Raw genomic sequence first — 13,752 nt, forward strand, 5'->3', positions numbered from 1 at the left:
GAGTCCACAGAACAGTATGACAGACTATTACAGAGATGATTTATGAGTCCACAGAACAGTATTACAGAGATGATTTATGAGTCCACAGAACAGTATTACAGACTATGGGTCTGAGGAGACACTGACCACTACTAACTACAGCTGGGTTAGACAGACCCCTACAACAGCATCTGGCCCCTGTATGGGTCTGAGGAGACACTGACCACTACTAACTACAGCTGGGTTAGACAGACCCCTACAACAGCATCTGGCCCCTGTATGGGTCTGAGGAGACACTGACCACTACTAACTACAGCTGGGTTAGACAGACCCCTACAACAGCATCTGGCCCCTGTATGGGTCTGAGGAGACACTGACCACTACTAACTACAGCTGGGTTAGACAGACCCCTACAACAGCATCTGGCCCCTGTATGGGTCTGAGGAGACACTGACCACTACTAACTACAGCTGGGTTAGACAGACCCCTACAACAGCATCTGGCCCCTGTATGGGTCTGAGGAGACACTGACCACTACTAACTACAGCTGGGTTAGACAGACCCCTACAACAGCATCTGGCCCCTGTATGGGTCTGAGGAGACACTGACCACTACTAACTACAGCTGGGTTAGACAGACCCCTACAACAGCATCTGGCCCCTGTATGGGTCTGACGAGGCACTGTGGAACCACATATGAACTAACTGAGGACATATTCAGTTTAACAGTCTCTGTGGAACCACATGATCTGTATTAAAAATGTCCCAGATCAACAGGAATCTGTCCGTATGGAGTGAAAAGGACACCTGGTTGTGATTGGCAGTAGAGCCAGGACCAAGTGTCTGAGTATCTCTGCTGCAGTCTCTGGACACGTCATAGTTAACTTCACCCCTCCCCCCCAGGCCTAGTATGAGAGGCCTGCTGCAGTCTGGACACGTCAGTCAGTTAACTTTACCCCCCCCAACCCTGGTATGAGAGGCCTGCAGCAGAAGTTAGTGGTTAGCTCCAGTCCTCCAGGACAGGAAGGAAGGGCAGGTCGGTGCTACCCAGGTAGAGTCTCCCCTGGTGGGAGAACACGTCGCTGACGGCCCAGGTCAGGCTGCCTGTAGGGTCATGGAGACTCCCCAGCACCTCCCCTTCCCCGTCCAACTCCAACACTAGGCCGTATCTAGGCAACAGCATGTTGTACCAGCTCAGAGGAACCACCTGGAAGAAAACAGAACACAAGCTCCGGGCTTTAATATGTCATTGTATCATAGAAATACACTGGACGAAACATTAAGAACACCTTCCTAATATATAATTGTATCATAGAAATACACTGGACGAAACATTAAGAACATCTTCCTAATATATCATTTTATCATAGAAATACACTGGACGAAACATTAAGAACACCTTCCTAATATATAATTGTATCATAGAAATACACTGGACGAAACATTAAGAACACCTTCCTAATATTGAGTTGCTCCTCCCCTTTTGCCCTCAGAACAGCCTCAATTCATTGGGTCGTGGACTCCACAAGGTGTTGAAAGCGCTCCACAGGGATGCTGGCCCATGTCGACTCCAAGGTTTCCCACTGTTGTCAAGTCGGCTGGATGTCCTCTGGGTGGTGGACCATTCTTGATACACAAAGGAAACTGTTGAGTGTGAAAAACCCAGCAGCGTTGCAGTTCTTGACATAAACCGGTGCTCCTGGCACCTACTACCATACCCTGTTCAAAGGAACTTATATCTCTTGCCTCTGCCATTCACCCTCTGAATGGCACACAGACACAATCCATGTCTCCATTGTCTCAAGGATTAAAAATCCTTCTTCAACCCATCTCCTCCCCTTCATCTACATGTCTCCTCCCCCTCATCTACATGTCTCCTCCCCTTCATATACATGTCTCCTCCCCCTCGTCTACATGTCTCCTCCCCCTCATCTACATGTCTCCTCCCCCTCATCTACATGTCTCCTCCCAGTCATCTACATGTCTCCTCCCCTTCATCTACATGTCTCCTCCCCTTCATCTACACTGATTGAAGTGGATTTAACAGGTGATATCAATAAGGGATCATAGACTGACCAGGTGAATCCATGTCATGGAAAGAGCAGGTGTTCTTAATGTTTTGTCCACTAAGTGTATATTACTGGAAACATCCACCAGAACAAAGGGTACAAACTTTACTATTAGTATTATACCACTGTACTATAATATTACTATAGCATCATACATTCCAGAACAGTACTGTTTACATACATTATCTCCTCTAGAACGCCATGTTGCTGTCTGATTTATCTCCTCTAGAACACCATGTTGCTGTCTGAATTATCTCCTCTAGAACACCATGTTGCTGTCTGATTTATCTCCTAGTCTGAATTATCTCTTGTATTTATCTCCTCTAGAACACCATGTTGCTGTCTGAATTATCTCTTGTATTTATCTCCTCTAGAACACCATGTTGCTGTCTGATTTATCTCCTCTAGAACACCATGTTGCTGTCTGAATTATCTCTTGTATTTATCTCCTCTAGAACACCATGTTGCTGTCTGATTTATCTCCTCTAGAACACCATGTTGCTGTCTGATTTATCTCCTCTAGAACACCATGTTGCTGTCTGATTTATCTCCTCTAGAACACCATGTTTGCTGTCTGATTTATCTCCTCTAGAACACCATGTTGCTGTCTGATTTATCTCCTCTAGAACACCATGTTGTCTGTCTGATTTATCTCCTCTAGAACACCATGTTGCTGTCTGATTTATCTCTCTAGAACACCATGTTGCTGTCTGATTTATCTCCTCTAGAACACCATGTTGCTGTCTGTATTTATCTTTATCTCCTCTAGAACACCATGTTGCTGTCTGATTTATCACCTCTAGAACACCATGTTGCTGTCTGATTTATCTCCTCTAGAACACCATGTTGCTGTCTGATTTATCTCCTCTAGAACACCATGTTGCTGTCTGATTTATCTCCTCTAGAACACCATGTTGCTGTCTGATTTATCTCCTCTAGAACACCATGTTGCTGTCTGAATTATCTCTTGTATTTATCTCCTCTAGAACACCATGTTGCTGTCTGATTTATCTCCTCTAGAACACCATGTTGCTGTCTGAATTATCTCTTGTATTTATCTCCTCTAGAACACCATGTTGCTGTCTGATTTATCTCCTCTAGAACACCATGTTGCTGTCTGAATTATCTCTTGTATTTATCTCCTCTAGAACACCATGTTGCTGTCTGATTTATCTCCTCTAGAACACCATGTTGCTGTCTGATTTATCTCCTCTAGAACACCATGTTGCTGTCTGATTTATCTCCTCTAGAACACCATGTTGCTGTCTGAATTATCTCTTGTATTTATCTCCTCTAGAACACCATGTTGCTGTCTGATTTATCTCCTCTAGAACACCATGTTTGTCTGAATTATCTCTTGATTTATCTCCTCTAGAACACCATGTTGCTGTCTGAATTATCTCTTGTATTTATCTCCTCTAGAACACCATGTTGCTGTCTGATTTATCTCCTCTAGAACACCATGTTGCTGTCTGATTTATCTCCTCCTCTAGAACACCATGTTGCTGTCTGATTTATCTAGAACACCATGTTTGTATTTATCTCCTCTAGAACACCATGTTGCTGTCTGAATTATCTCATGTTTGTATTTATCTCCTCTAGAACACCATGTTGCTGTCTGATTTATCTCCTCTAGAACACCATGTTGCTGCTGATTTATCTCCTCTCTGATTTATCTCCTCTAGAACACCATGTTGCTGTCTGATTTATCTCCTCTAGAACACCATGTTGCTGTCTGAATTATCTCTTGTATTTATCTCCTCTAGAACACCATGTTGCTGTCTGATTTATCTCCTCTAGAACACCATGTTTGCTGTCTGATTTATCTCCTCTAGAACACCATGTTGCATGTTCTGAATTATCTCTTGTATTTATCTCCTCTAGAACACCATGTTGCTGTCTGATTTATCTCCTCTAGAACACCATGTTGCTGTCTGATTTAGAACACCATGTTGCTGTCTGATTTATCTCCTCTAGAACACCATGTTGCTGTCTGAATTATCTCATGTTGCTGTATTTATCTCCTCTAGAACACCATGTTGCTGTCTGAATTATCTCTTGTATTTATCTCCTCTAGAACACCATGTTGCTGTCTGATTTATCTCCTCTAGAACACCATGTTGCTGTCTGATTTATCTCCTCTAGAACACCATGTTGCTGTCTGATTTATCTCCTCTAGAACACCATGTTGCTGTCTGAATTATCTCTTGTATTTATCTCCTCTAGAACACCATGTTGCTGTCTGATTTATCTCCTCTAGAACACCATGTTGCTGTCTGATTTATCTCCTCTAGAACACCATGTTGCTGTCTGATTTATCTCCTCTAGAACACCATGTTGCTGTCTGATTTATCTCCTCTAGAACACCATGTTGCTGTCTGAATTATCTCTTGTATTTATCTCCTCTAGAACACCATGTTGCTGTCTGATTTATCTCCTCTAGAACACCATGTTGCTGTCTGATTTATCTCCTCTAGAACACCATGTTGCTGTCTGATTTATTATCTCTGATTTATCTCCTTAGAACACCATGTTGCTGTCTGATTTATCTCCTCTAGAACACCATGTTGCTGTCTGAATTATCTCTTGTATTTATCTTCTAGAACACCATCTCTCCTCTAGAACACCATGTTGCTGTCTGAATTATCTCTTGTATTTATCTCCTCTAGAACACCATGTTGCTGTCTGATTTATCTCCTCTAGAACACCATGTTGCTGTCTGATTTATCTCCTCTAGAACACCATGTTGCTGTCTGATTTATCTCCTCTAGAACACCATGTTGCTGTCTGATTTATCTCCTCTAGAACACCATGTTGCTGTCTGATTTATCTCTTGTATTTATCTCCTCTAGAACACCATGTTGCTGTCTGATTTATCTCCTCTAGAACACCATGTTGCTGTCTGAATTATCTCTTGTATTTATCTCCTCTAGAACACCATGTTGCTGTCTGATTTATCTCCTCTAGAACACCATGTTGCTGTCTGATGTTTTATCTCCTCTAGAACACCATGTTGCTGTCTGATTTATCTATCTCTTGTATTTATCTCCTCTAGAACACCATGTTGCTGTCTGATTTATCTCCTCTAGAACACCATGTTGCTGTCTGATTTATCTCCTTATCTCCTCTAGAACACCATGTTGCTGTCTGAATTATCTCTTGTATTTATCTCCTCTAGAACACCATGTTGCTGTCTGATTTATCTCCTCTAGAACACCATGTTGCTGTCTGATTTATCTCCTCTAGAACACCATGTTGCTGTCTGATTTATCTCCTCTAGAACACCATGTTGCTGTCTGATTTATTATCTCATGTTTGTATTTATCTCCTCTAGAACACCATGTTGCTGTCTGATTTATCTCCTCTAGAACACCATGTTGCTGTCTGATTTATCTCCTCTAGAACACCATGTTGCTGTCTGATTTATCTCCTCTAGAACACCATGTTGCTGTCTGAATTATCTCTTGTATTTATCTCCTCTAGAACACCATGTTGCTGTCTGATTTATCTCCTCTAGAACACCATGTTGCTGTCTGATTTATCTCCTCTAGAACACCATGTTGCTGTCTGATTTATCTCCTCTAGAACACCATGTTGCTGTCTGATTTATCTCTTGTATTTATCTCCTCTAGAACACCATGTTGCTGTCTGATTTATCTCCTCTAGAACACCATGTTGCTGTCTGATTTATCTCCTCTAGAACACCATGTTGCTGTCTGATTTATCTCCTCTAGAACACCATGTTGCTGTCTGATTTATCTCCTCTAGAATACATGTTGCTGGCTTGACCAAGTATTTACGCCATGTTGCTGTGTTTTTCCTTATTTGCTGTTGCCTCCTCTAGAACAACCTGGAATTAAAATAGATTTTTTGGGGGTTTGTGTCATTTGATTTACACAACATGCCGCCCACTTTGAAGATGCAAAATATTTGTTATTGTGAAAGAAATAAGACAAAAAAAAACTGAACTTGAACGTGCAAAACTATTCACCTGTGTGCAATCTATCTAATTATGTGTCATCTGAAGGTAATTGGTTGCACCAGATCTTATGTAGGGGCTTCATAGCAAAGGGGGTGTATCATGTTGCTGAGGGGGTGAATACTGTAACAAGGCACTGTATCATGTTGCTGAGGGGGTGAATACTGTAACAAGGCACTGTATCATGTTGCTGAGGGGGTGAATACTGTAACAAGCACTGTATCATGTTGCTGAGGGGTTGAATACTGTAACAAGGCACTGTATCATGTTGCTGAGGGGGTGAATACTGTAACAAGGTATCATGTTGCTGAGGGGTTGAATACTGTAACAAGGCACTGTATCATGTTGCTGAGGGGGTGAATACTGTAACAAGGTATCATGTTGCTGAGGGGGTGAATACTGTAACAAGGTATCATGTTGCTGAGGGGGTGAATACTGTAACAAGGCACTGTATCATGTTGCTGAGGGGGTGAATACTGTAACAAGGTATCATGTTGCTGAGGGGTTGAATACTGGGCCTGGGAGAGAGGTCTACAACACAGGGGCCTGGGAGAGAGGTCTACAACACAGGGGCCTGGGAGAGAGGTCTACAACACAGGGGCCTGGGAGAGAGGTCTACAACACAGGGGCCTGGGAGAGAGGTCTACAACACAGGGGCCTGGGAGAGAGGTCTACAACACAGGGGCCTGGGAGAGAGGTCTACAACACAGGGGCCTGGGGAGAGGTCTACAACACAGGGGCCTGGGAGAGAGGTCTACAACACAGGGGCCACAGGGGGGAGAGAGGTCTACAACACAGGGGCCTGGGAGAGAGGTCTACAACACAGGGGCCTGGGAGAGAGGTCTACAACACAGGGGCCTGGGAGAGAGGTCTACAACACAGGGGCCTGGGAGAGAGGTCTACAACACAGGGGCCTGGGAGAGAGGTCTACAACACAGGGGCCTGGGAGAGAGGTCTACAACACAGGGGCCTGGGAGAGAGGTCTACAACACAGGGGCCTGGGAGAGAGGTCTACAACACAGGGGCCTGGGAGAGAGGTCTACAACACAGGGGCCTGGGAGAGAGGTCTACAACACAGGGGCCTGGGAGAGAGGTCTACAACACAGGGGCCTGGAACAGAGAACACACAGGGGCCTGGGAGAGAGGTCTACAACACAGGGGCCTGGGAGAGAGGTCTACAACACAGGGGCCTGGGAGAGAGGTCTACAACACAGGGGCCTGGGAGAGAGGTCTACAACACAGGGGCCTGGGAGAGAGGTCTACAACACAGGGGCCTGGGAGAGAGGTCTACAACACAGGGGCCTGGGAGAGAGGTCTACAACACAGGGGCCTGGGAGAGAGGTCTACAACACAGGGGCCTGGGAGAGAGGTCTACAACACAGGGGCCTGGGAGAGAGGTCTACAACACAGGGGCCTGGGAGAGAGGTCTACAACACAGGGGCCTGGGAGAGAGGTCTACAACACAGGGGCCTGGGAGAGAGGTCTACAACACAGGGGCCTGGGAGAGAGGTCTACAACACAGGGGCCTGGGAGAGAGGTCTACAACACAGGGGCCTGGGAGAGAGGTCTACAACACAGGGGCCTGGGAGAGAGGTCTACAACACAGGGGCCTGGGAGAGAGGTCTACAACACAGGGGCCTGGGAGAGAGGTCTACAACACAGGGGCCTGGGAGAGAGGTCTACAACACAGGGGCCTGGGAGAGAGGTCTACAACACAGGGGCCTGGGAGAGAGGTCTACAACACAGGGGCCTGGGAGAGAGGTCTACAACACAGGGGCCTGGGAGAGAGGTCTACAACACAGGGGCCTGGGAGAGAGGTCTACAACACAGGGGCCTGGGAGAGAGGTCTACAACACAGGGGCCTGGGAGAGAGGGGGTCTGGGAGAGAGGTCTACAACACAGGGGCCTGGGAGAGAGGTCTACAACACAGGGGCCTGGGAGAGAGGTCTACAACACAGGGGCCTGGGAGAGAGGTCTACAACACAGGGGCCTGGGAGAGAGGTCTACAACACAGGGGCCTGGGGAGAGGTCTACAACACAGGGGCCTGGGAGAGAGGTCTACAACACAGGGGCCTGGGAGAGAGGTCTACAACACAGGGGCCTGGGAGAGAGGTCTACAACACAGGGGCCTGGGAGAGAGGTCTACAACACAGGGGCCTGGGAGAGAGGTCTACAACACAGGGGCCTGGGAGAGAGGTCTACAACACAGGGGCCTGGGAGAGAGGTCTACAACACAGGGGCCTGGGGGAGGAGGGGCCTGGGAGAGGTCTACAACACAGGGGCCTGGGGCCTGGGAGAGGTCTACAACACAGGGGCCTGGGAGAGAGGTCTACAACACAGGGGCCTGGGAGAGAGGTCTACAACACAGGGGCCTGGGAGAGAGGTCTACAACACAGGGGCCTGGGAGAGAGGTCTACAACACAGGGGCCTGGGAGAGAGGTCTACAACACAGGGGCCTGGGAGAGAGGTCTACAACACAGGGGCCTGGGAGAGAGGTCTACAACACAGGGGCCTGGGAGAGAGGTCTACAACACAGGGGCCTGGGGGAGAAGTCTACAACACAGGGGCCTGGGAGAGAGGTCTACAACACAGGGGCCTGGGAGAGAGGTCTACAACACAGGGGCCTGGGAGAGAGGTCTACAACACAGGGGCCTGGGAGAGAGGTCTACAACACAGGGGCCTGGGAGAGAGGTCTACAACACAGGGGCCTGGGAGAGAGGTCTACAACACAGGGGCCTGGGAGAGAGGTCAACAACACAGGGGCCTGGAACAAAGAACACACAGGGGCCTGGGAGAGAGGTCTACAACACAGGGGCCTGGGAGAGAGGTCTACAACACAGGGGCCTGGGAGAGAGGTCTACAACACAGGGGCCTGGGAGAGAGGTCTACAACACAGAGGCCTGGGAGAGGTCAACCACACAGGGGCCTGGGAGAGAGGTCTACAACACAGGGGCCTGGGAGAGAGGTCTACAACACAGGGGCCTGGGAGAGAGGTCTACAACACAGGGGCCTGGGAGAGAGGTCTACAACACAGGGGCCTGGAGAGAGGTCTACAACACAGGGGCCTGGGAGAGAGGTCTACAACACAGGGGCCTGGGAGAGAGGTCTACAACACAGGGGCCTGGGAGAGAGGTCTACAACACAGGGGCCTGGGAGAGAGGTCTACAACACAGGGGCCTGGGAGAGAGGTCTACAACACAGGGGCCTGGGAGAGAGGTCTACAACACAGGGGCCTGGGAGAGAGGTCTACAACACAGGGGCCTGGGGGAGGTCTACAAGAGAGGTCTACAACACAGGGGCCTGGGAGAGTCTACAACACAGGGGTCTGGGAACAACAACACAGGGGCCTGGGAGAGAGGTCTACAACACAGGGGCCTGGGAGAGAGGTCTACAACACAGGGGCCTGGGAGAGAGGAGACAACACAGGGGCCTGGGAGAGAGGTCTACAACACAGGGGCCTGGGAGAGAGGTCTACAACACAGGGGCCTGGGAGAGAGGTCTACAACACAGGGGCCTGGGAGAGAGGTCTACAACACAGGGGCCTGGGAGAGAGGTCTACAACACAGGGGCCTGGGACAGGGCCTGGGTCTACAACACAGGGGCCTGGGAGAGAGGTCTACAACACAGGGGCCTGGGAGAGAGGTCTACAACACAGGGGCCTGGGAGAGAGGTCTACAACACAGGGGCCTGGGAGAGAGGTCTACAACACAGGGGCCTGGGAGAGAGGTCTACAACACAGGGGCCTGGGAGAGAGGTCTACAACACAGGGGCACTGGGAGAGAGGTCTACAACACAGGGGCCTGGGGAGAGGTCTACAACACAGGGGCCTGGGGAGAGGTCTACAACACAGAGGCCTGGGAGAGAGGTCAACAACCCAGGGGCCTGGGAGAGGTCTACAATGCATTGATGATAATGATGGTGAAACTAACCTTAGCCAGAAAGCGTTTGACCGCTGGGTCACGGACCAATCAGGTCCAGGAATGGAGGCATGAGCTTCCTGAAGCGTGTGGTCATTAAAGGCCAACCAGGAAGGTTCCACGGTCGCTAAGGCGGATGTTGTCAGGGTAACCGGGCATATTGTTCATGATGACCTCCTTGGTGCCAGCCTTGGGGCCTTGCAGCCAGTACCTATAGAGGTAGAGAGAAAAAGAACCATGAGTCATTCAAACAGAAGAGAGAGAGAGAGAGAGAGAGAACCAGAGAGAGAGAGAGAGAGAGAGAGAGAGAGAACAGAGAGAGAGAGAGAGAGAGAGAGAGAGAAGAGAGAGAGAGAGAGAGAGAGAGAGAGAGAGAGAAAAGAGTCATAGAACAAAAAGCATTTCTGTACTGTGAGGGTTCCTCTGTCCTGCTGATCAGCCACCTCTGATAACACAATGATATTTACATGTCAAAAGGAAAAACACAGGAAGGACAGTTAGTATGGAAAACACTGTCCTCCGTTGGTGTGTGTGTGTGTACCTGAGGATACACCCGATGCTGGTCTCGGCCAGCAGCAGGAAGCTCTCGTCAGGTGACAGGGCGATGCCATTGGGCATGTAGAGACCATCCAGTAGGACACCCACACGCCCTGACACGGGGTCAAAGGTCAGGAGACGACCCAGAGCGTTGGTCTCTATCACCTAGACGTTAGAGGTCAGGGGTTATAGAGCGTATAAAGAAGAAGGGTGATTTGTAGGGAGCGACAGACCTCTAGTTTGACGTGTCGTCGTCCCCAGCGAGAGGAGGAGTCCGTAAAGTAAATGATCCCAGTCTGAGAGGAGATCTCCAAGCCGTTCAGGAACGCAAACGGAACCCCGTCAGCTCCTAGAGCACAAAGATATTACATTTATTAACTGGATGGACATTAGCCTCACAAGCCTGACTTTTACCACATTTTGTTGCTTTATAGCCTTATTATAAAATATATATATATTTTTTAAATCCACTCAATCAACACACAATACCCCATAATGACATCACAATACCCCATAATGACATCATAATACCCCATAATGACATCATAATACCCCACAATGACATCACAATACCCCATAATGACATCACAATAACCCATAATGACATCACAATAACCCATAATGACATCACAATACCCCATAATGACATCACAATACCCCATAATGACATCACAATACCCCATAATGACACCACAATAACCCATAATGACATCACAATAACCCATAATGACATCACAATACTCCATTATGACAAGCAAAAACATTTTTGATAATTTACTACGAATAAAATATGGAAATATCACATTTACATAAGTATTCAGACCCTTTATTCAGTACTTTGTTGAAGCACCTCTGTCAGATTACAGCCTTGAGTCTTCTTAGATATGATGCTAGTTAAGGTTAGACTGTCAGACCTGCTGTCCAGTCAGAGATAAGGTTAGGGGTTAGACTGTCAGATCTGCTGTCCAGTCAGAGATAAGGTTAGGGGTTAGACTGTCAGACCTGCTGTCTAGTCAGAGTTAAGGTTAGACTGTCAGACCTGCTGTCTAGTCAGAGTTAAGGTTAGACTGTCAGACCTGCTGTCCAGTCAGAGTTAAGGTTAGGGGTTACACTGTCAGACCTGCTGTCTAGTCAGAGATAAGGTTAGACTGTCAGACCTGCTGTCCAGTCAGAGATAAGGTTAGGGGTTAGACTGTCAGACCTGCTGTCTAGTCAGAGTTAAGGTTAGACTGTCAGACCTGCTGTCTAGTCAGAGTTAAGGTTAGACTGTCAGACCTGCTGTCCAGTCAGAGTTAAGGTTAGACTGTCAGACCTGCTGTCTAGTCAGAGTTAAGGTTAGACTGTCAGACCTGCTGTCTATTCAGAGTTAAGGTTAGACTGTCAGACCTGCTGTCTAGTCAGACTGTCAGACCTGCTGTCCAGTCAGAGTTAAGGTTAGACTGTCAGACCTGCTGTCTAGTCAGAGTTAAGGTTAGACTGTCAGACCTGCTGTCCAGTCAGAGTTAAGGTTAGACTGTCAGACCTGCTGTCTATTCAGAGTTAAGGTTAGGGGTTAGACTGTCAGACCTGCTGTCTAGTCAGAGTTAAGGTTAGACTGTCAGACCTGCTGTCTAGTCAGAGTTAAGGTTAGACTGTCAGACCTGCTGTCCAGTCAGAGTTAAGGTTAGACTGTCAGACCTGCTGTCTATTCAGAGTTAAGGTTAGGGGTTAGACTGTCAGACCTGCTGTCTAGTCAGAGTTAAGGTTAGACTGTCAGACCTGCTGTCTAGTCAGAGTTAAGGTTAGACTGTCAGACCTGCTGTCCAGTCAGAGTTAAGGTTAGACTGTCAGACCTGCTGTCTATTCAGAGTTAAGGTTAGACTGTCAGACCTGCTGTCTAGTCAGAGTTAAGGTTAGACTGTCAGACCTGCTGTCTAGTCAGAGTTAAGGTTAGGGGTTAGACTGTCAGACCTGCTGTCTAGTCAGAGTTAAGGTTAGACTGTCAGACCTGCTGTCTAGTCAGAGTTAAGGTTAGACTGTCAGACCTGCTGTCTAGTCAGAGTTAAGGTTAGGGGTTAGCCTGTCAGACCTGCTGTCTAGTCAGAGTTAAGGTTAGACTGTCAGACCTGCTGTCCAGTCAGAGTTAAGGTTAGGGGTTACACTGTTAGACCTGCTGTCTAGTCAGAGATAAGGTTAGGAGTTAGACTGTGAATGATCAGACCTTGTCTGCTGTCCAGTAGAAGACTATGATGTCCAGTCTGGGGGTTAGGGGTCAGGGGTCAACAGTGTTGCTGTCCAGTAGCAGGGTCTTGTGTCCAGTCTGGAGGTTAGGGGTCAGGGGTTAACTGTGTTGCTGTCCAGTAGCAAGGTCTTGTGTCCAGTCTGGGGATAGGGGACGTTACCTGTCTTGCTGTCCAGTAGCAGGGTCTTGTGTCCAGTCTGGGGGTCAACAGAAAACAGCCCAAAGTAGGAGTCAGCTACGATCAGCTGACCACCACTGTCCAACCGCACACCATGAGGACGACCACAGACCGGCTCATAGTCTGTCCTGCTACCTAGAGGACCAACAGAGATAACATCACAGTCTGTCCTGCTACCTAGAGGACCAACAGAGATAACATCACAGTCTGTCCTGCTACCTAGAGGACCAACAGAGATAACATCACAGTCTGTCCTGCTACCTAGAGGACCAACAGAGATAACATCACAGTCTGTCCTGCTACCTAGAGGACCAACAGAGATAACATCACAGTCTGTCCTGCTACCTAGAGGACCAACAGAGATAACATCACAGTCTGTCCTGCTACCTAGAGGACCAGAGATAACATCACAGTCTGTCCTGCTACCTAGAGGACCAGAGATAACATCACAGTCTGTCCTGCTACCTAGAGGACCAACAGAGATAACATCACAGTCTGTCCTGCTACCTAGAGGACCAGAGATAACATCACAGTCTGTCCTGCTACCTAGAGGACCAACAGAGATAACACCACAGTCTGTCCTGCTACCTAGAGGACCAACAGAGATAACATCACAGTCTGTCCTGCTACCTAGAGGACCAGAGATAACATCACAGTCTAGAGGACCAACAGAGATAACATCACAGTCTGTCCTGCTACCTAGAGGACCAACAGAGATAACATCACAGTCTGTCCTGCTACCTAGAGGACCAGAGATAACATCACAGTCTGTCCTGCTACCTAGAGGACCAACAGAGATAACATCACAGTCTGTCCTGCTACCTAGAGGACCAGAGATAACATCACAGTCTGTCCTGCTACCTAGAGGACCAA

General features: G+C 48.1%; 1 protein-coding gene across 1 annotated transcript in view; it reads right to left on the reverse strand.

Moving 5' to 3' along the window:
- Positions 1 to 950: 950 nt before the first annotated feature.
- Positions 951 to 13,752, reverse strand: part of LOC124019609 (adipocyte plasma membrane-associated protein-like) — a 17,872-nt gene continuing 5,070 nt past the window's right edge. The window contains 7 exon segments of the mRNA XM_046334996.1: positions 951 to 1,185; positions 9,956 to 9,985; positions 9,987 to 10,043; positions 10,046 to 10,154; positions 10,485 to 10,645; positions 10,714 to 10,829; positions 12,862 to 13,014. Of these exon segments, the coding sequence (XP_046190952.1) occupies positions 979 to 1,185; positions 9,956 to 9,985; positions 9,987 to 10,043; positions 10,046 to 10,154; positions 10,485 to 10,645; positions 10,714 to 10,829; positions 12,862 to 13,014 (833 nt within the window). The 3' untranslated portion in view covers positions 951 to 978.

This window comes from Oncorhynchus gorbuscha, unplaced genomic scaffold (assembly GCF_021184085.1).
Source record: "Oncorhynchus gorbuscha isolate QuinsamMale2020 ecotype Even-year unplaced genomic scaffold, OgorEven_v1.0 Un_scaffold_639, whole genome shotgun sequence".
Classification (NCBI taxonomy): domain Eukaryota; kingdom Metazoa; phylum Chordata; class Actinopteri; order Salmoniformes; family Salmonidae; genus Oncorhynchus; species Oncorhynchus gorbuscha.